At 38.5% G+C, this 23248-nt stretch overlaps 2 protein-coding genes across 6 annotated transcripts in view; both read right to left on the bottom strand.

Moving 5' to 3' along the window:
* The window catches only part of ATF6 (activating transcription factor 6), a 111012-nt gene extending 100992 nt beyond the window's left edge, over window positions 1-10020 (bottom strand). Inside the window, exons 1-3 of one of the 3 annotated variants that reach the window (XM_070746761.1) lie at window positions 9853-10020; window positions 3016-3092; window positions 1104-1191 (exon numbers count right to left, since the gene is read on the bottom strand). In XM_070746761.1, the coding sequence (XP_070602862.1) occupies window positions 1104-1191; window positions 3016-3092; window positions 9853-9916 (229 nt within the window). In that variant the 5' untranslated portion in view covers window positions 9917-10020. The remainder of the gene's footprint in view (window positions 1-1103; window positions 1192-3015; window positions 3093-9852) is intronic. The other 2 variants (XM_070746763.1, XM_070746760.1) reach the window with 2 other exon arrangements.
* Window positions 10021-14902: 4882 nt separating this feature from the next.
* The window catches only part of SELP (selectin P), a 55736-nt gene continuing 47390 nt past the window's right edge, over window positions 14903-23248 (bottom strand). For all 3 annotated transcript variants that reach the window (XM_070746710.1, XM_070746711.1, XM_070746712.1), the window contains 2 exons: window positions 17580-17634; window positions 14903-15919 (listed from right to left, as the gene is read on the bottom strand). In XM_070746710.1, the coding sequence (XP_070602811.1) occupies window positions 17589-17634 (46 nt within the window). In that variant the 3' untranslated portion in view covers window positions 14903-15919; window positions 17580-17588. The remainder of the gene's footprint in view (window positions 15920-17579; window positions 17635-23248) is intronic.

Raw genomic sequence — 23248 nt, 5'->3', positions numbered from 1 at the left:
GTGAAAACAGCCTCCCTTTCCCCATGGAGGCTAGAAATGGCCCATTTCCCAACTTGTTGTGGGCCTGGTAGGCCTGTTTTTCACCCTCCCCAGGCTCAAGATCAGTGGTTCTCAACCTTTCTAATGCCGTGACCCCTTCATACAGTTCCTCATGTTGTGGCAATCCCCAACCATAAGTCTAGCACAAATTCTCCCAACAGAGCTTTCAGCTGATTGGCAGAAAGGTCAGAGGGACACTCCCCACTGTAAACATTGGTCGGATTGTAAAAATATGTTCCAAGGCGCCAGGATAGAAGCTTTAGTTCCTAACACCATGGGAAATTTGTCTTTTCCCATGGCTTTCTTAGATGCTTCCCTGGAGCCTGGAGAGGGCAAAAATGCCCTCCCCCATTCCCCGGAGGCCCTCTGTAAGGTGAAAGTGCCCTCTCATAGCCTCCGTGTGATCTGAAAATCAACTGGCTGGCATGCACATGCATATTGGAGCTGAGCTAGGGCAATGGCTTGTGTGCCAGTAGATATGGCTCCGTGTGCCAACTGTGGCACCCATGCCATAGGTCCGCCATCACTGCCCTACAGCATTTCTGACAGATGGCAGTCCAGTCTCTTTTTGAAAGCTTCCAGTGATGAAGCTCCCACAACTTCTGAAGACAAGCTTGCACTATTTGTACTTCACTCAAGATTGACAAGGGATTGTTGATTTACTACAGATTTACAAACTTGGTGTACCAATGGCCAACTACTTTGTCCATATATAACTAACCTATTCATCAGAATGTCAAAACTATTTCATCAATTGCTTTGTAAAATAGAAAATATTCTACTATTGCAAAGAATGTATGCAAAAGTTAGGAATGCTAACTTTTTTTACAAATCCATATTTCATTTGGTCTAATTGTCAAAAAGTAGGAACAGTTAGAGCAAACTACTTTGACTAAAATTTATCACCTAGTCTGCTTCCAAAGCAATTTTGTCCTAGTTTAGCTGTTCCTGATAAGTAATATTTCCCTCTCTTGGCTTAAGTTCTTTGAGGAAAAGGATATCTTTTAAAGAGTTATACAATTCTACAACTTCTTACTGTCATAAACAACTCAATCAGAAATTACCTGCTGGAGTTTGCTTCATAATATCCCATGCCTCTGAATCCCAAGACATCAAATCTAAACCAAAGTCAAGGTCACCAAGATTGCTTTCCTATAAAGGACAGTAAGCAAGGTTATGGAGAGAACTGAAGTGGCCAGCTGCAAAACAATTACAGTATTGCTTTATCAAATAAACTCCTTGAAAATAAAAGATAAAAATACTAGGCCACTATCAAGAGATTAATTTTATTACCTTCTTTCTTTCGTTTCTTCCTTTTATAATTCTGAAACAATATGCTTTATTTATTAAACACAAACAAGCCATGCCTTCCAGGACACAGCCTAATAGCTACAGAATGTTTACCAAAGTAATATTTGACATTATAATCTTTTATGGCTATACATATGTTCTCTTTTATTTTTCACCAGCGTTCAGTAAGTAATTACAAATGCGAAACTTTGGACCATCAATGTTGCATAATCCCCCATAAAATATTACCTCAATAATCCACAGCACTGGCATTTCATTTGTTATGTTATTGGTATATAAGTATTTAAACAACTTAGTAATTATTTAATACAGATTGCTTACGCTACAGAAATGTTTTAATATTTTATTTACTGTCCATTACATATTTCTTAATACAAGTAGAATTCACATATCAACTTATCAATATGCTTTTCGTATAGCTTGGCTCAAATTTTAAAATTAAATTTCAAAAAGCTTTTTGATTTTGACAACATACAGAGTTTCATACAGAGACAGAAGAAATCATCTTAGCCATGACAGCACTATAACACTATTTTACAAATTAATATTTCACTTTCTCCCAATTCCCAATAATCAGATGCTTTAAGCCAGAGGTCTTCAAACTTGGCAACTTTAAGACTTGAAGACTTCAACTCCCAGAATTCGGCCGTTGAGCATGAACATTCTGCTCTGGCCGATAGTGGTATGATTTTTGATTGAATGGTCCTCTAATGTCTGGGGTTTTTAAATTTTGTATTCTGAATGGCTCTTTTTACATTTGGGGTTTTTAAATTTTATATTGTTTTACCTTATAGCCACCCGGAGAAGGGTGGCCTGTAAAAGAATGAATAAATAAATTCTATGAGTTGAAGTCCACAATCCGCATAGTTGCCAAGTTTGTTGACCCCTACTTCAACCAATTCCAAGTCCATATTTTAACATGGAAATAATCAGCATTTCGGGAATTACTGCAAAATTGGTTTTTTCTGATTACTCACTTTCCAATAAAATACAAATTTAATAATGCAAGAAAAAGACAGTGAGAAATCTTTTAAAATATGCAATATAGGTTGTCCTTGACTTACAACAATTACCTTAATGGCCATTCAATGATGCTGAAAAAAGTGACTTACAATCGATCCTCACACTTGCAACAATGTAGTATGTTTCGATAAGTGAATGGTAGTGGATGATTTTAACTCTATTAGTGTTTTTTTAAGTTTTAGTTATATTAATTGGATTTTTTAGTTATGTATACTGTATATTGTTTTTTGACATGTTGTGAGCCACCCCAAGAGGGGTGGCATACAAATCCAATTAAATAATAATAATAATAATAATAATAATAATAATAATAATAATAATAATAATAAACCATCATGGTTATGTGATCAGAATTCAAATGCTTGGCAGCCAGCATGTATTTATGACAGTTGTAGCATCCGAGGTCATATGATTACCATCTGCGACCTTCACAACAGGCTTCCGATAGAGTCAAAGAGGGAAACCACATTTCCTTAACTACTGTGTGACCAACCACAACTGATTTCTTTTCGTGGTTGAATAAAATCCTAAATCCCTTGACATAAAATTATTTGTAGTATTTTATTGGGTTGAAAACAATAAAAATCAGCATATGTATACAGTATAAATAATTAAGGTTAATAATGCTTTCCTCCTACTCACATAGGTTTCATTTTCTACATCTAGTTGAAGTTCATCTTCTTCTAAGAGATCACCAATTTCACTGAAGAGAAGAGATTCTAGAATTTAAATAAACACACAAGGTATATAAAACACATAAAATAATTCCGCCCTTCCTCATTTTCTAGAAATAAGGTGTGCAGAGCATTCCACTGGGCAAATTCTGCAATGGTATCAAAACAAGGAAGGAGAACATAATTTTATTGTATGTTATTTCAAATTATTTTCATTCCAAAATTCATTGTTTAAAATATATAAATGAACATTTACTTTTCAGGAAACAGGCTCTTTTCCAGATTAGGTGGTTGTTTATTTACATATATATCTACTTCTTCAATCATCTTGGACTTTAGATAGTTTACTAAAATAAACCTAATTTTTTTAAATAATTTTTTAATTATTTTCAAAAATAACAACACATCACATACAAACATAAAGAAACCAGACAAAACATATAACACAAAGAGGAGTTACAATTGCTCCGCTCAAAATAGAAGTCTCCATAATACAATAAGGAAAAACGTTTGTTGATTAGATCAATTCAGAGGAATAAAAACTTCTATTACATATCTCTATTTATACACATTTCAAAATGGTAAATTTAAATATTTTTAAATTCATTGAGAATTTCTTTTGTTCAACCAGGTATAGACCCTATCCCAAATTTTATAAAATTCTGATTCTTCTTGGTTATTCAATCGCCTCATCACCATGTCCAGCTCTGCGCATTCTATAATTTTTCTAATTACTTCCACATCTTTTGGGACTTCTGCTTCTTTCCATCTTTGGGCAAAAACAATTCTGGAGGCTACTAAGATATGGGTTATCAAGTAATATACAGTGATCCCCCGTTTATTGCGTCCCCAACCATTGCGAACAGGGTACTTCGCGATTTTTCAACCCGGAAGTCAAAATACCATCTACGCATGCGTGCCCGTTTTTTCTATGGGCACGCATGCGTAGATGGCAACCGGGAGATCAGCTGCTGGGCGGCTTCCCTGGGTCTTCCCCCTCTTGCTGGCGTCAGCGAGGAGTTTCCCCACCGCCCACGCAAACTCCTCGCTGCCGCCCGCCCTTCGCCCGCCCACGCCGTTCATTCTCGCCGCTTTTGAGCTGAGTCCGGAAGCGAATTCGCTCCCGGACTCAGCTCGAAAGCGCCGAGAGCCAGCGTGGACAAGCCGTTCGTTGGCGCTTGCTATCGGCGCTTTTGAGCTGAGTCCGGGAGCGAATTCGCTCCCGGACTCAGCTCGAAAGCGCCGAGAGCCAGCGTGGACAAGCCGTTCGTTGGCGCTTGCTATCGGCGCTTTTGAGCTGAGTCCGGGAGCGAATTCGCTCCCAGACTCAGCTCGAAAGCGCCGAGAGCCAGTGTGGACAAGCCGTTCGTTGGCGCTTGCTATCGGCGCTTTTGAGCTGAGTCCGGGAGCGAATTCGCTCCCGGACTCAGCTCGAAAGCGCCGAGAACCAGCGTGGACAAGCCGTTCGTTGGCGCTTGCTATCGGCGCTTTTGAGCTGAGTCCGGGAGCGAATTCGCTCCCGGACTCAGCTCGAAAGCGCCGAGAACCAGCGTGGACAAGCCGTTCGTTGGCGCTTGCTATCGGCGCTTTTGAGTTGAGTCCGGAAGCGAATTCGCTCCCGGACTCAGCTCGAAAGCGCCGAGAGCCAGCGCCCCCCGGGCCCCCAACCCGGGTTTGGGGGGCTGCTAGGAAGCCCTCCATGCCGGCGGCAAACAGCCGCGCCGCCCCCAATCTTCGGCTCCTCGCTAGCGCTGTGGGAGTAAAAACACCATCTGCACATGCGCAGATGGTGTTTTTACTTCCGCAGCGCTACTTCGCGAAAACCCGCTCGTTGCGGGGGGTCCTGGAGCGGAACCCTCGCAACGAGCGGGGGATCACTGTATATCTTTTTTTATATTTATGGTTTGTAATGCCTAGTAAGAAAAATTCTAGGGTTTTCCTGATTTCCTGGAAGGCATTTTCCTTTATCCAACTTTCTACTTTATTCCAGTACTTGGCTTTTTGACAGGTCCACCATTGATGATAATAGGAACCAATTTCTCTTTTACATTTCCAGCAATTGGGCGATGTGTTTGGAAACATTTTTGAAAGTCTATTAGTGGGAGAGATGCCATCTATAAAACATCTTAATCTGATTTTCCTTGAATGAAACTGATTTGGTTATTTTCCAATTATATATCCAAACCCTTTCCCATGTACCTAAGTCTATTTCTCTTCCAAACTTTCTGCACCAACTAAACAAAATAAACCTAAATTTTAAAGCTTCAATAACAAAGTTGTAACGGTTAATGTTGATTAATAACAAAATGTACAGACATAAATATGCACACATTTCTACACTCCACCCATAGCCCAGCCAGCCCCAAAGGCTTCTGGAAAAAAACATATTTACCAGCTTCCAGGCTATCCTCACCTCAGGAACCAAGTTGTTTTATAAGAGGGAATAGTTAGCAAAACATCCAATGTTTGGTCCCCTCTTGACAGATGAGAACTGTTAATAGTCTCTAGCCTGATAACTAAAGTCTATCTGAGAAAGATAATATCTTAGATCCCAAGGCCCTAAGCACTGAGGGCTTTAAAAGTAGCAACCATTATACTGAATTGCACTCACAAACATACTGGCAACCAATTATAATAATAGTGTATCATTCATTATAATACCAAGGCTGGTCAACAAACATGCTAGCTCTTGCATTCTGAAGTTTCCAGGTGGTCTTTAAGGACAACATTAAGGAGATCAAATTACAGAAATATAATTAGGAATATCCTGTTTCAGATAAGGTCATAAGTGGCATACCAGCCGCAGCTGGGCAAAGTCCCTGTTGGTCACATGGATTCCCAGAGCTCTGAATGAAACTATGAACTCAAAGGACCACAACCCTTTCAAGAGTCAAAGATGGTATAATTCCAGAATCAGAAAGTTCTTCAATTAAGAGTCACTCTCTCTTGTTTGAGTCAAGTCCCAGCCTGCCTATCCTCATTCAGTCCTGAAAAGTCTCCAGGCCCTGGGACAGGACATCTGTTGCATCTCTCACTAGGCTCAGATTGGAGATTAGAAGGCATATCATCACCATCGCAATACAGTGTTCCCTTGACTTTTGCGGGTCCGACATTCGCAAAAAGTCTATACAGTGGAACCCCGACATAAGAGCTGCTCTACTTAAGAGCAACTCGAGATAAGAGCTGGGAGGGGAGAGATATTTTTGTTCTACTTACAAGCCCAAATTCGAGATACAAGCGCCAAGGAGCTGTCTCCTGAAGCCAAACGCTAACTTCCGCGTTCGGCTTCAGGAGACAGCTGTGAAGCGGCGCGCGTGTTTTAAAAGGTTGCAGCCGGCCTGGGGGGCTCGGGGGGGGGGGGTGCTTGCAGCTTTCTTTCTTGCTCTTTTTCTTTCTCTCTTTTACCTTCCCTTCCTCTATTTCTTCTTTTCTTTCTCCTTCCCACCTTCTTCCCTCCCTCCCTCCCTTCACTCATTCCTCTCTTACTCTCCCCTTTCATAAGTTTCCTTGCTTCCTTCCTCTGTTCCTGTCCCTTCCCTCTTTCCTTCCTTCCTTCCCACCCTCCGTCCATTCATTCACCCATTCCTCTCTTGATCGCTTAAAGCCGGTCCCTGGTGCAAAAAGGGTTGGGGACCTCTGTCCTACAGGATTGGGTGGCAGAGAAGTTGAACATATGTAAATTTAAAAGTTTAAGAAAGTTTACAAGTTAAGTGAAAGAAACTTCATTATTCATTTATATGTACATTTCTTCATTAAAAACATGTCTTTCTGCATAATTTAGACTAACTTTGTGAGTTTTTTGAGGGCTGGAACCAATTAAAATTATTTACATTAATTCCTATGGGGAAAAGTCGTTCGAGATAAGAGCTGCTCGACTTAAGAGCCCAGGTCCGGAACGAATTAAACTCGTATCTCGAGGTACCACTGTACCAAGATTTTTCAAAAAATATTAATTAAAAAACTCTTTGCAGGTTTTTTCCCTACACTATGGTTTTTCCCACCCGTGATGTCATAATTATTGTTAATAATTATGCTAATAATTATCAGGATCATTAAGTATCTTCTTCAATGGTGAGTACCAGTAATGATGGTGAGTAATAATCTAAAGGTTGTTAAGGGAATGGGAAATTGTAATTTAGGGGTTTAAAGTGTTAGGGGATGTCCTGCGATACTGTTCATAGCCAAAAACAGTGTAATTACTTCCGCATCTCTACTTTGCGGAAATTTGACTTTCGCGGGCGGTCTTAGAACGCATCCCCCGCGAAAGTCAAGGGAACACTGTAGATGACTCTGCCCAGTTATTTCATATTCAGTGGTGCTTAAAGTTTCTGAACCCTTTTATAATTTATCTGTATTTCTACATAAATATGACCTAAAATGTGATCTGTTTTCCACAACAAGTCCTAAAACTAAGTAAAGAGAATCCAGGTAAACCAATTAGTTAAAAAACATTTAATAGTTCTTCATTTATTTCTTCAGGAAAATGATCCAAAGCTAACTATTTGTGCATGGCAAAAGGATGTGAACCTCTCCTTTAGGAATTTGTGTGTTCTCTTTGGGCAGCAATAAATGCAGCTAAACATTTTCAATAATGTTGATCAGTTGACCATATATCAGTCTGAGGGAATTTTAGCCCATTCCTCTTTATAGAACAGTTTATAGAACTCAGGGATGTTGGTGAGCTTCTATGCATGGACTGCCTGTTTCAAGTCTTTCTATAACATTTTTATAGGATTAGGGCAGTGGTACCCAACATGGTTCCCACACCCTATGGGGGGGGGGGCAATTTGATTATTAATGGGGGGAATTGGAACATTGTTTAAACTGAGGTAATGGCCTTTTATGCTTCCTCTGCATGAGTAGGAGTTCACTTTTTGAATAGTAAGAATTATATTGGGGGTGGTTGTAGAAACAGGATTTAAGAGAAGTTTAGGTGGGGCATGGCCAAAAAACGGTTGAGAAGCACTGGATTAGGGTCTGGACATTGATTTGACCTATTTCTAAGCACTGCTCTAGTTCAGCACCAGAGGAACCAGAATACTGTTCTGCCATGCTTCCTCAGCCATGCTTCCTGTACATCGCTAGTGCTGCAAGAGAGAGTCTTGCTATGCTTATGATCACTGCTCTAGTGGTTTTGTATCTTCCAGGACGTAGCTGCATTTCGAAGGACAGGGGGAAAAGTAATGGAAGACAGAATGAAGTTTCTCATTTTGCTAAGATTAGACTTTTAGGAGTTCCATCTGGACCCAGCTGCTCTGCTTACTAGGCAAGTTGGTCTAGGAGGCAGAACAAAAACACCTACCAAGAGAAAGCAGTCAGATTTCACTCAGAACAAATGGAATTACTATTATCTTATCTTTCTTTTGAATGATTAAACTTGATCCATATTGATCTTGATCCATAAGTTCGGTTTCTTAACTTTCACAAATTTAAAACCTGAACAACCAACCCATATAAAATTGAGAAATAATGAAGATTCATATAGGCTCACAAATCTCTAAGCACCACTGCTGATGCATGCAGCAATGTTACACTGTGAACTAGATTACTTTTCAGGCACTAGCCTTACATCAGCCCATGAGATGACACTGTAGCATATTTGCATGTCGTATTATTTAGACATGCAGAATTCCAACGTTATTGCAAATTGCAAGATTATTTTAATTTGGAAATAAAAGTGAAATAAACTGCAGAAGCTCAAAGACTAGGAATTCTTTTTTTGTTTGTTTGTTTGTTTCTCTGCTAACACATAATACATTCAATACGTTATGGTCAAAAACCATAATATATTGAAGATGTCTTATCCTTAGCATCCACGGGAAAGAAAAGCTAACGAAGGACCTGGTTCAGGTATCATGGAATGTTTTATCACTTCCACCACTGACAGGAGCCACACAGAAAGTATTTTGTTTGTAATTAAACAAAATTATTAGATTTTTGCACAATCTATAAAAGGAGCCATAAACTATTGTACCTGTGGATAATTATAACAGGAGTGCAATACTGTCAACATTTTTCTCTCATGCCATTTCCCCATTTTAAACACATTCTCCCCACCCCCAAAAAGGGGAACAAGTCCATCAACTTTAGAGGCAAGAATGTCATTTGGGCATTTCCTGAGCAGCACATTTCCATTAAAGTTAGCCATTATGTTAACCATACTGGTGGCTTAGCCTTAGATATTGTATGTTCCCTCCACCCGCCCCCCCCCCGCCCCCATTTCTCTTTCTCCTGCATTTGTAAGAAAATAAATCCGAGGGCAGAAACTGTCAAGGCTTTTAATGATTCTACAAAGTACAGTATTCCAAAAATCTTTCAAAACATCAATCAAGTTAATGAAAATATGCTTTAAAAAAAAAGATGAAGCCCTTGCTCTGGCTCAATCAAGTTAGGTTCAGACGTTTATTTAATTAAAGTTTTCACAGAGTGCTTATACAGAGGGAGCCTTCTATAAGAAAAGCAGAGAAAAACCACGAGCCTCTGTCACAATTGTCCTCGATGGCTTTTAACAAGTTTCCTTTCCTCCGGGAATAAACGTCAACATAGGAATAAAAATAATAATTGCCTTATACAGCGACATAGGTAGGAAATACCCTAAACCAGGGGTCTCGAAACTTGGGAACTTTAAGATTCGTGGACTTCAACTCCCAGAATTCTCCAGCCGGGGGGGTGTCACTCTCATTAAATCTCTTCTGCCCGGAGCAGTCTCCCCCCTTCCCGCCGCCCCCGCCGCCATTACTGCCGATGGTGTCCAAGTACGGCTTGATGTTGCCGCCGAGCTCTCTACTCTCACGGCCAGCCTTACCCCATTCGAGACTAGGCTCTCCGGGTGGCCAGCCGCCGATCGAGGCCGTCATCGCCGCCGCCATCTCCGTCTTCCGGGATTGCACCACTCTAAGCTCATGAGCTACGTAAAAACATTGCCGGTACACTCACCCTAACTCGCAATCCCCGCCCCCTTCGATTACGAGGGCCGCGAAGGACCAAAACCGTTTAAAACGAAGTTAAACTTCTCCCTATTTTAATCTCGCGGTTTCTCTCGGTTCCTCTGTGGAAGATAAGCGACAGCGATGAAGCTGAAAAGGCATCTCTGTCGATAACGTTGTCTGCATAAGCTTTTTCACTCTTTTAAAAAGACAGGCTGGGAATTATTTGCAGCCTTGTAGATTTCAACGGGGTTCCCCGTTTTAAAGTTTTTTTAATTCTGTTTTGTGTTTGATTATGGAATCCTCGGTTCTCTCTGAGCTTGGTTGTTTACTTACTTATTTATTTTGATTATTTATCCGATTTTTAAGCCACCCAACTCCTTCCTGACTCTGGGCGGCGGACAGCAATTAAAACAATCACAAAGACAGTTAAAACCTATAAATATACAGTCATTCATTTCTTCTTGAAGACGTTTCATTATCCAACAATATCGTCGGCGCCTAACGATTCCTTGCAGTTTTCTTGGCATTGGTTTGCTATTGCTTTAGATAATTTTGTAACAATCCTACTTTAGAGGCTGTCACGGTTAGTAGTGGTGGAGTGCTGTGTTCTTAGTCCCAAATCAAAAATTCTGGAAACAGAAAAGTGGTCTTCGAAATCTTGACATTAGATTTAACTGTATCAGAAATATTGCTCACTTCAAAAGAGTATAGTGTGACTCATCCTGCTATTGTGAGTGGGTCCTGTTCTTAACTGCTGCAGCATCGTCATCCTAAATAATAATAGTAATAGTAATTACTCAATAGTAGTAAAATATTCAGCTGCTGCAAAAAGATCACACAGACTGACTACAAGCATAAACATGATGCTGTGGCACAGATGATCCACTGGAACTTGTGCCAGAACTACCATCTACCAGTGGCAAAGAATTGGTGGGATCATAAGTCCAAAAAAGTGGTCAAAAATGAGCAAGCAAAACTACTGTGGGACTTCCGACTTCAGACTGACCGAATTCTGAAGCATAACACACCAGACATCCTGATTGTGGAGAAAAAGAAAGCATGGATCATCGACATTGCAATCCCAGGGGACAGCAGAATTGAGGAGAAGCAGCTAGAGAAATTAGTGAAATACGAAGATCTAAAAATCGAGCTGCAACGACTCTGGCATAAGCCAGTGAAAGTGATCCCAGTGGTACTTGGCACGCTGGGCGCAGTGCCAAAGGATCTCAGCGGACATTTGAAAACCATCGGAATTGACAAAATCTCCATCTGTCAATTGCAAAAGGCCGCTTTACTGGGATCGGCAAACATAATTTGCTGCTACATCACGCAGTCCTAGGTGCTTGGGAAGCGCCCGACTGGTGATGAAATACGAAATCCAGCATAGTGATCTCATTTGCTGAGTTGTATTGAGTTGTAGTAATAATTTATTAGATTTGTATGCTGCCCCCCTCCCTTCGAAGACTCGGGGCGGCTGACAACAATAATAACAAGTGACAAATCCAATATTTAAAAAACATCTAAAAACCTGTCATTAAAACCATACAACACAGTCATACCATACATAAACTGGATTTGTATTTTGTGTTCCTGTTGTGAGCCGCTCCGAGTCTTCGGAGAGGGGCGGCATACAAATCTAATAAATAAATAAATAAAATAGGCCTGGGGATATCTCAATTTCCTCATTCCTGGCGACATAGGTGGGTCTTCAGTAACTTACAAAAGGCAAGGATGCTGGGGGCGGTTCTAATCTCAAGGGGAATTGATTCCAGAGGGCCGGGGCCGCCACAGAGAAGGCTCTTCCCCTGGGACCTGCCAAATGACATTGTTTAGTCGATGGGACCGGGAGAAGGCCAACTCTGTGGGACCTTATTGGTCGCTGGGATTTGTGCGGCAGAAGATGGTTCCGAAGGTATAAATTGGCTTGACAATATTAGATATAATATTGATATAATATTATTATTATATTGTTTTCGGAAGTGGACCACTAGAGTCCTAAAAAAATGATCTAATTTTTTTTTTAAAAGGCAGCCAAAGGGGCAACATACAAACAGAAGCAAATATAGTGTTCCCTCATTTATCACGGACGTTACGTTCCAGGACCACCCGCAATAAACAAAAATCCACATACAGGGAACAAATCAGCCCAAAAATTGAATTTGAGGATAACTCCTGCATCCAACACATGCTCTGTCACCAGCTCTTCTCCTTTCTGTGTCTGCAAAGCTCTTTAATTGCCCTCCCCACCCTTGCCTGGCGAGCAAACACAGCTTCGTCCAGCTATATCTCCTGCTCTCTTTGAGGGCAAAAGGCAGGTGGGCAGACAAGCGAGCAAGCAAGTGGGCTACCCTGCAGAGTCAACCTCGCCTGCCGCAGGAAGATGAGAAAGGAGCAGTTTCCTGCTGCGGTTAAGAACCATCTTCGCTCTCTGGGAAAGTTTGCGGCGGCACCGCCAGCAGAGATAGCTCATCACTTCAGCGGGGGGGGGGAAGAGTGCGGGAGAGAGGAGTCGGGCCGAGTTTTGTGTCCCCCACTCTCTCTCTGTCGCCCCCCACTGTTTATGTGCAATTCAGGAAGAGAGATTCGATCTGCCAAACTGCTGGCAGCTGGTGATCAGCATAAGTAGCTTGCAGTACAAAAACCCATGATGCACTGAGTCCGTGAAAGGCGAACCACGAAGTGGTGAGGGAACACTGTAAAACACCCCAGGAGCAAAACAAATTAAAGTTTAATTCGTGTGAATTGCTTAATGGACTGTTAAATTAGCCATACCTACCCAGTCACATGACCTAGCCATGCCCACCCAACCAGTCCAGCACCCCAACAGTCGGAGGGACCATGAATTGGCCCCCTGTTTAAAAAGCTTGAGGGCCCCTGTCCTAGAGTGTGAAGTCAAACGGGCCTTAGGAAATCTGAGCAACAAGCTAATGGAGGTGGCAGTATCGCAGCTGAGCTATTCAAAATCTTAAAAAATGATTCAGTAAAATTGCTACACTCAATTTGCTAGCAAATTTGGAAAACGCAACAGTGGCCACAGGATTGAAAAAGGCCAGTTTACATTCCAAGTCAAAAGAAAGACAATACCGAAGAACATTCAAGCTATCGCACCATTGCACTCATTTCAAACGCTAGTAAATTCATGTTTAAAATCCTACAAGCTAGGCTCCAGTAGTATGTGAATTGAGAACTACCAGAAGTGCAGGCAGGATTTAGAAGAGGCAGAGGAATTAGAGATCAAATTGCCAATATATGCCGGTTCATGGAAAAAGCTAGAGAGTTCCAGAAAAACATCTATTTCTGCTTCATTGACTGTACTAAAGCCTTCGATTGTGTGGATCACAACAAATTGCGGCAAGTTCTTAAAGTGATGGGAGTACCATACCATCTTATTTGTCTCTTGAGAAACCTATATGCGGGTCAAGAAGCAACAGTGAGAACTGGATAGGGAACCACTGACTTATTCAAAATTGGGAAAGGAGTTCAGCAAGGCTGTATAGTGTTGCCCTGCCTATTTAACTTATATGCAGAGCACATCATGAGAAAGATGGGGCTAGATGAATCAAAAGTTGGAATTGATATTGCCAGGAGAAATATCAACAACCTCAGATATGCAGAAGATATCACTCTAGTAGCAGAAAGTGAAGATGAACTTAAGAACCTCTTGATGCGGGCAAAGAAAGTTGGCTTGAAACTCAACACTAAAAAACTAAGATCATGGCATCCAGACCTCTCAATTCCTGGCAGTCCCCATCACCGCAGATCGGGACTGCAGCCAAGAGATTAAAAGACACTTACTAGATAGCATACTAAAAAGCAGAGACATAACCCTGCCAACAGAAGTTCATATAGTCAAGGCCATGGTTTTCCCAGTTGCAATTTATGGCTGTGAAAGTTGAACCATAAGAAAGGCTGAACACCAAAGAATTGAGGCCTTTGAAATATGGTGCTGGAGAAGACTCCTGCAAGTCCCTTGGACTGTAAGGCGATCCAACCGGTCAGTCCTAGAGGAGATCAACCCTGACTGCTCTTTAGAAGGCCAGATCCTGAAGATGAAACTCAAATACTTTGGCCACCAAATGAGAAGGAAGGACTCACTGGAGAAGAGCCTAATGCTGGGAAAAATTGAGGGCAAAAAAAGAAAGGGATGACCGAGAATGAGGTGGCTGGATGGAGTCACTGAAGCAGTAGGTGTGAGTTTAAATAAACTCCAGAGGATGATAGAGAACAGGAAGGCCTGGAAAAACATTGTTCATGGGTCACGGTGGGTCAGACACAACTTTGCAAGTAACAATAACAACATTAACTTGAAAATAATGGATTTTACTACATTTACATCCTCCCATTAATTATAATATATCTTCCATCACTAAGATATAGATTAGGCTGAGATTTGACAATACAAATGAATTTTGTGAGGATTTTAATCTGTTATATTACTACTTTAACATGCTAAGAAAGTTGTCTTTTCTAGTTGTAAGACAGTGTAAGAAGCAACGCAATGTGGTGAGACTTGATATTTGACTTTATTGGAGCAAAAAGTCAACTAACAATACCCTAGGGAGTATTGATTTTTAGAGCATTTTTATAATTAGCCATGTTAATTACAATAAAGGGATTGCTTGTTTGACTCCTGAAAATGAACAGTATATGATCAGCACTTTTGAGTTTTCATGTATTTGTGATATGTGGAGAATATGTCATTGATTGCAGTTTACAGTTTCCTAAAGTTGTCCTCTTTCATTTGCTTTTGAAAACAAGATTCTAGCCAATATTTAAAAAAATAAATTCCAGTATGTGAACAGTTTTTGGTAAAGTCTCAAAAACTTCAAGGGCAGCTGCAAAAGCTGGATATTCTCCTTCAAAATTATGGAGCACAGGTGTCTTTTGTGTATTTTTGTGTTGTTTTTTCTATTATGAAAAGCAAACTTTGAAAGAAGCAGGATTTATTAAGTCTTTACATCTGTATCTTGATACAAGAAAATAGAAACAAATTTTAAATTTCTTTTTTTAAAAGTCAATGCTGAAATTAGTATATCTTGGAAAATCAGCCACAATTTCTCAAAAAAACTTCTTGGCATATTTACAGCATTTTCTTAGCAATACTAATAGTTAGCAATGTTGTGAGTAGTTAAAAGTCCAATAACAAGGGAAGAACATAGGTCATTTTAGAACATCTTGTCAGAAGATAAATGACAATGAGTTCTGGTAAGTTTTAAGATCCTTTAAGTGCTAGATGGTGAACGGAAGCTCCATGCAACATATCTTTTAAAGCTATGTACAATGGTACCTCTACTTAGGAACGCCTCTACTTAAGAACTTTTCTAGATAAGAACAGTGTGTTCAAGATTTTTTTGCCTCTTCTTAAGAACCATTTTCTACTTAAGAACCCTGGAAAAATGTCCCAGGAAATTTGAGAGCGGCATGAAGGCCCAGCCAGTTTCCTGCCATTCCCCCTGGGTTTCTCTCTCTGGCGAACTGTATGGGAGGCAGCCTCGAGCCTGGTGTAAGGGAGGCGCCTGCTCGTTTTCGCTGCCTCAGAGTCCCTCTTTTTTTTTAAGCCTTAATGTTTGGGATTTTTTTGATTCCCCTCACCTCACCTTCTTCCTTCAGTAGTGACTGTCCTCCTCCTCTTCTTCTTCCTCCTCCTCCCACCCAAATGCTTAGCCTTTATTTCTTTCCTAATGGGTTTGCACGCATTATTTGCTTTTGCATTGATTCCTATAGGAAAAATTGCTTCTACTTACAAACTTTTCTACTTAAGATCCTGGTCACAGAATGAATTAAGTTCTTAAATAGAGGTACCACTGTATTTGAAATATTAATTTATTTTCTCTGACTTTCAGTGAGCCCAAATCCTAATCAATAATATTAACAGAACTGAATGACATGTATGAATATTCCATTGCATCAGCATTTTTCTTCATAGCATATTCCAGATGTGTTCTGTAAGATATAAAGAAAAAAATAACTTGTTTATTTATTAATATGAAAAAAAGGAAACTAGTGATTAAGAAAGCAATTACATCTGATATGGACTGAAATTATTAGGCTTCCTAATGTGGCACATTCTAAGTAGGTTGAATTTCAATTTACACTTATGCTTTCTGGAATTAAATGGTTTGGGTTATGTTGGCTGAGATTTATAGAAGGTGAAATACAATCCATTGGGCAGCACCAGTTTGAGTAAAGCCACAATAGAAAATGTTATAATTAAAACTAATTTTGTAGGGCTACAAGAAATACTTAAATTTCTGGATTTAATGTTGAAATAATAGTTTAAGGAAAAAATCATTGGAAACACGGAAGTTGTCAGACTCAAAAGTATTTTTTTCAAAACGCAACCGGACTTCCTTGGTTTTTCCTCAAAGAGGTTTCACTCCTCATTCAAGAAGCATCTTCAGTTCTGACTGAATGGTGGAGAAGAGACAAATTCTTTGCAGTCATCTGGTCATTAGCACCCTCTCCGAGAGTCATTGAAGCCATTTGGTCTCATGACCTCAAGCCTTTGAGCACCTTTGGGACAACCATGACCTCGATGATAGAGAATCTCCATAGATAGAAATTGTCAGAGTGTCGAGATATGTTGGCTTATGGATGTGGGCGCATTATCTTTTTATTAAAAATATACCCTGTCTAATTTGTGATAAATTAAATCAGTAATTCATTTTCCCCATGGGATAATTTATATTATTATTTATGTAATATGTTTCCATATATCTTGGGCAGTGAAGTGGACACTCAAGACAATTAGAAATGGAAACAATGCAAAGTATCATTTGGTGAGATAGGCAGCTATGGAAATAAAATAAAATAAATAGTTAAAGCCCGTTTTAAAAGCTAATATTAATCTTAGAAGTAGCTGATCCACTGAGAGTGTCATGGTGGTTGCAGGTAGGTTTTCAGATGCATTTTTCAGATATAGTGTAAAGCCAGTGGGTAGCTAGTCTATTGTGGGAACGGTCTCGGTCAATTGAGCTTGAAACTGTTGAATAGAAACTTGCACAACTAAGAGTTTTGATAGTCAAGTGTCATTCACAGACCTTGACCAAGTATCAAGTCCTAGAATAATCCAACAACCATGCAGCTTTTAGAAAGGATAAAATATTAGACTAAAGGAAGGGTTGATACTCAGTTAAAGAACAAATTCAAATTTTGTAGCAATGAACCCATTTTCCTTGATTAGCACCTTCTCTTGGATTTTTGAGTTTTTGGATTTTTAGACTGCTTTGATCTCAGGCTAACATATCTTGTATTTGCATCAACTTCTCTCATTCTTATGAACTCTTATAGGTGATTCAGAGCAGTTTACCTCATAGTTTCTCATCTATTACCTGGCTTAGACATTTTGACCGTGGCTCAACTTGCTCACTTCATGTTTGCAAGCTCACAGCTGTAGACTATTAGGATTAGGCTCATAGACAAATAGTGTATCTGGTTGCCAGGGGAAGGTTGGGGCAGGAGTCAGCCTTGAACCCACTCCTCCTGCTCCCCATCCAAAGGTCAATTGTGTCATAGATAATTGTGAAATGTTCTGACAGAGAATGGAGAACGTCAATAAAGGCCTTAGAAATCAACATGACAAAATAAAGCGTTTTTATCTTACCTTAGGAGACTACTCAAATGCTGAATTGGAATATGTACCAGGTACCCCCAACTCACTAAAAGGCAACAGATAAATAGTTATCATTGTACGATTCATGTCACTTAGGAAAATAGGGCTTGAATGCCTCAAGGCACACTTTACAATTAGGGTTTTGAAAAATCTCAGAATTAATATAATATGTAATGTTCCCAGTGCTTGAAATTACTTTTTAAAATGTGGAATGAGGGGGGGGGGAGGACTCCTCCTTAATTTGCTTCTATTCTCAGCAGTGCAACATCTTTTGTATTGAGCTTCTGGGATCAACATTTTAGACAAAGAGTTTTCTGACACCTTAAAAACGAACACATTCATATCATGTAACATTTGCTTAATCAAAATCCACAAAACAGTTCAAGTGCAACTCCTACAAATCAGGTCATCCAGAGCAGGGGTCTCCAACCTTGGCAACTTTAAGATTTGTGGACTTCAGAGACTTCCGGGGGCGGGTCTACGGCGAGCAGGCGTGCGAGAGCAGAGCTCCGCTCTCCCAAGCCTGATTTTGCAGTTCGGGGGGTTGAAATTTGGCAGAATTTCGACGCAACCACGTTGGAGAGGTGGCTGAAGTAGCGAGGGTTCCTCCTAGCACGGAGGTGTGAAGCAAGCACCCCGTGTGCAGGAGTGAGAACCTCGCAAACCTCGAAGCAAGAGAGTCACCAAACAACATGGTGACGTTAGTGCTGTGACAGCCCAGCGTAACAGAGGAAGCAAGAGAGTGTAACTACAATCCTATTTACAAAGAAGAAGAACCCAAGTATGATAACAAAAATATATATAGTCAAATTAATGGAAGATTAAGTTAAGAGAGAGCAGCAGCGTGGGACCCACCAAAGTTGGTTAGCGGCTACTCAGCGGTGGGGGAGAAAAGACTAAAAAAAAAAATTTCTACTGAGAAACCTGGAAGACCCGGAAGACGTTTGGAGTTAAAACCTAAAACAATAGGAGTGGACTAACAAGCACCCCGTGGAGGAGAAACCTGAAAAACAACTTAAATAACTTAACAACTGTTTGTGAGTTTTGTGACTGAAAGAAACGGTGGAGAATACTAACTTTTGAAAAAAAGAGCCAAACGACGGAGACTGCAGGAACTACAGAATTACAGCGGTAGTGACGAGACACGGAGATACGGAGGTTGCTGAGAGATCGGAAAAGGGAGGAAGTGCTCCAGAGTTTAAAGAAGCTTAAAGAACAAATGGTAAAGAGCTGAGGTCCACGACCAGAGGAATAAATAAACAGCAGCGGTGGAGTGTGCTTGGAAGTGAAGAAGGAGCCTGCAGAAGCTGACAAGATAAGCGGAAAGAGCCAAAAGAAGGTGCAGAGAAGAGGAACATCGGGGGAGGAGGAAGTTAGCTTAACTAAGCACTTATTTATATCTCTTTTCTCTCCTCTTTACCTTCCCTAAATCGAAAAAACTGACTAACTGATTTACTAATTAACTTTCTCCCTGATTAACGGATTAACTGATGACTTGCTATTTATAGCGGAAGAAAAAGAAATTTGACCGAACTTTGATTGAACTCTGATTGAACCTTGATTGAACCCTGATTGAACTCTGATATACTGAACCTGAATGTGAACTTAAAAATCTAAGGACGAAGAATTAGGTAAAACCCCACAACAAATAGAAAGGTTGATTATTATTATTTTCTGGATGAATTGAATCCCTATGAAGTGAATGGTATTAACGATACAACGAAATAAGTAATTAATCTGTATTCCTATTTCTATCTCAGCTATAACATATCTACAATATCTATACTTAGAATATATATATTAGCTTAATAATATTAATATTACTATTGAATATATTGAATTACATGGTATGAATTATACTGATCTATTGGAGTAAAGGAAGAGGGGGGAAAAAGGGGGGGAATATAAGAAAAGAACAATAACAATAACAGCTCATCAACAAGTAGCTCAATATTAAAAGTCTAACTGCGCATTATATACCTTAAGTCTAACTATATATTAGACTCATCTGATTCCAAGAAAATATTAGACATTCAAGTTAATAATCAATTAAAAAGATTAAAATGGCAACTTTCCAGAAATATACAAAAAAACCATCTGGCTCCCCCTCAACCCAAAAATCAATAGTTAGCATGTTAGCAACAGAAAAGGCCAGCAGTACTGGTAATATTAGCAACACCCCACAAACAACGCAGGAGGCATTAATGGCAATTCAAGAAACAATGCTCAAACTGGAGGAAAAATTAGATAGGAACCATGAGGCAATGAGGGAAGATATGCAAAAAATGGACAATAAAATTGAAATAATCCATCAAATTTTGGAAAAAAATGAAAGGAGAATAGAACAAATTGAAAAGAAAGTAGAACAAAATGACAAAAAAGTAGTAACAATGGATGATAAATTGATGCAATTAAATAGAGAGTTAGAAGAATCAATAATTAATTTTGAGGTCGATAGAGCAGAATTTTACGTCAGATTCCAAAATGTAGAAGAAGAGAAAGATGAGAATTTAGTAGAGACAATGACAGAAATGATAGCTAATATATTACAAAAAGATAAACAAGAAACAGCAAATGGAATAGATGAGATTTACAGGGTGAACACTAACTACGCCCGAAAACATAAGCTTCCTAGGGAAGTACACGTGAGATGTGTAAAAAAGGAGATTAGAAATGAAATATTGAAAATTACAAAAGACGAAGCAATAATTCATAATGGGAAGGAAATCAGAGTTCTTAAGCAAATCCCAAAAAAATTAAGGGACAATCGAAGGGGATACCGACCGTTGGCAGATTTGTTAAATCAAAGTAAAATTACCTTCAGATGGTTAATTCCGGAGGGGATGCTTATCACATGGAAGAGGAAAAAAATAAAAGTAAATAACGAACTAATGGCACAAGAATTTTATGATGAATTAATAGCGGAAGAGAGGGTGGAAACAGGAAGTCAAAAAGAGATAGAAGAACCCCAGGTAGAATCAGATAGCGGGAAAGAAGGAACTTCTAAAGATATAGTACAGGAGGAAGAAAGAATATTGACAAGAGCACAGAAAGAAAACAGGACAAACAGAAGACAAATAAGGAATTAAAGGGGGATGGGAACAGAAATTAAATTAATCTCAATTAATGTAAATGGCTTAAACTCATTTATGAAAAGAAATAGTATATTCAATAAATTACAAAAACAAAATTTAGACATTGTTTGTCTACAGGAAGTACACATTCCACAAAAAAATGAAAAGCAATTAGAAAATGAGAAAATTGGGAAAGTATTTACGTCCTTATCACATAACAAAAAAAGAGGGATTGCAGTTTACGTTAAAAAAGAATTAGATCCAAGGAAAATATATGCAGATAAAAAGGGAAGAACTTTAATCATGACAGTTAAAATTGTTAATGTATTTGTATCATTAGTAGTAATTTATGCACCAAATAAAAATTTAAAAAAATTCTTCTATAACTTGCACCAGAAACTGATTGAATTAGAAGTAGAAGACATTTGCATGATAGGTGACTTTAACGGTATTATCGATCCCATTAAGGATTACAAAAGTGCTAATAAAAATCGATATAAAAAAAGAAAAGTACTGCCAAAAACGTTTGATCAGATGTGTGAAGAATTAAACCTGAGGGATTGTTGGAGAACAAGGAACCAAAATAAAAAAGAATATACATTCTACTCCAATGCGCACCAAAGTTGGTCTAGGATTGATATGGCGTGGGTTAATAATAAGATAGGAAACTTAATAAAACGAATTCAAATTGATAAAAACGATTGGGCTGATCATAACCCAATAAAAATTATATGGAATGAGGAGGAGAAAAAAAATAGGAGTTGGAGATTAGATCTACAATTATTAAAAGAACAAGAATATATAGATTGGATTGAAAGAGAAATGAAATTATTTTTAAAAGAAAATAACAATCCAGATACCTCCCTCCAGAATTTATGGGATACAGCAAAAGCCTATCAAAGAGGCTTAACAATAGCCTATAAATCAAGAAAAAACAAGGAAAAAAGACAAAATCAAAAAGAGTGGATATTTAAATTAGGAAAATTAGAAAAAGAATCCCAAAAAGACCCAGGAAACCCAAATATAAGGCAACAAATTATGCTGATAAAACACAAACTAGAATTAATAGAGATAGAAGAAGTAACTAAGAAACTAAGAGAAGTAAAACAAAATCAATTTGAGCACGCAAATAAACCTGGCAGATGGCTATCGTATAAATTGAGGAAAGAAAGAGAGAAGAAATTAATCCAACAATTAACAGATAAAAAAGAAATAACACATTACCAGTTAAAAAAAAAGAAAGAAATTGCATTAGAATACTATAAAGAATTGTATAGTGAAGAAAATATTAAGGAAGAAGATATATTAAAATATTTAGAGACATGTAAAATCAATTTAATAAGTAAAGAAGATAAAGAAATATTAAACAAAGAAATAACAAAAGAAGAATTGGAAAGAACAATTATGAAACAGAATAATAATAAAACACCAGGCCCAGATGGCTTCCCAATTGAATTCTATAAAGCAACATTCCATGTAACGGGAGAATTATTATTAGAAATTTATAATAAAATGTTAACGAACGGAGAATGCCCGGTATCATGGCAAGAAGCTAACATAACGCTGATACATAAAGAAGACACAGATCCAAAGTATATTAAGAATTATAGACCAATATCTCTGTTAAATGTAGACTACAAAATTTATATGGCAATAATAGCAGACAGATTTAAAAAAATATTAAACAAAATAATACACTCTGATCAGAATGGTTTCTTACCTAACAGACAAATTAGAAATAATATAAGAATTACATTAAATATGCTAGAATATTATGAAAGCCATAATGATAAGGAGTTTGCAATGCTATTTCTAGATGCTGAGAAAGCCTTCGATAACCTCAATTGGAACTTTTTCAAAAAATTAATAAATACTATGGATTTAGGAGAGAACTTTGAAAATACAATAAATAAAATATACTCCAAACAAAAGGCAAGGATAATTATAAATGGAGATTTAACCAATACATTCGATATTAAAAAAGGAGTGAGACAAGGCTGTCCACTATCTCCCTTAATATATATAATGTCTATAGAAATACTATTAAACCGAATTAGAGGGGAATCATCAATACAGGGCACCCAAATTAAACAACAAATTTATAAAACACAGGCCTTCGCTGATGATCTGGTCTTCTTCTTAGAGAATCCAGTTAGCTCAATGATATATTTAGTAAAAGAATTAGAGAACTATGGGAAAGTGGCCGGCTTAAAAATAAATAGGAACAAAACTAAAATATTAACCAAGAATTGTAATCAAGATTTAAACAAATTATTAATAAAAGAAACAGGTTTTCAAATAGAAAAGAAAATTAAATATCTAGGGATTTGGTTTACGACAAGGTATTCTTCACTGAAAGAACTAAATTATACAAAATTATTAACAAAAACAAAAGAAGATTTAGAAAAATGGTCAAAGTTAAATCTATCCTTAATGGGAAGGATCAATACAATAAAGTCTAATATACTTCCAAGGTGGCTCTATCTCTTCCAAACAGCACCAATACAACTAAACAAATCGTTCTTTGCTAAAATAAATAAAATAATTTCTAAATTTATCTGGTGCAATAAAAAACCTAGAATAAAC

This window comes from Erythrolamprus reginae, chromosome 3, assembly GCF_031021105.1.
Source record: "Erythrolamprus reginae isolate rEryReg1 chromosome 3, rEryReg1.hap1, whole genome shotgun sequence".
Classification (NCBI taxonomy): Eukaryota; Metazoa; Chordata; class Lepidosauria; order Squamata; family Dipsadidae; genus Erythrolamprus; species Erythrolamprus reginae.
This window is presented reverse-complemented; position numbering and strand designations above follow the sequence as displayed.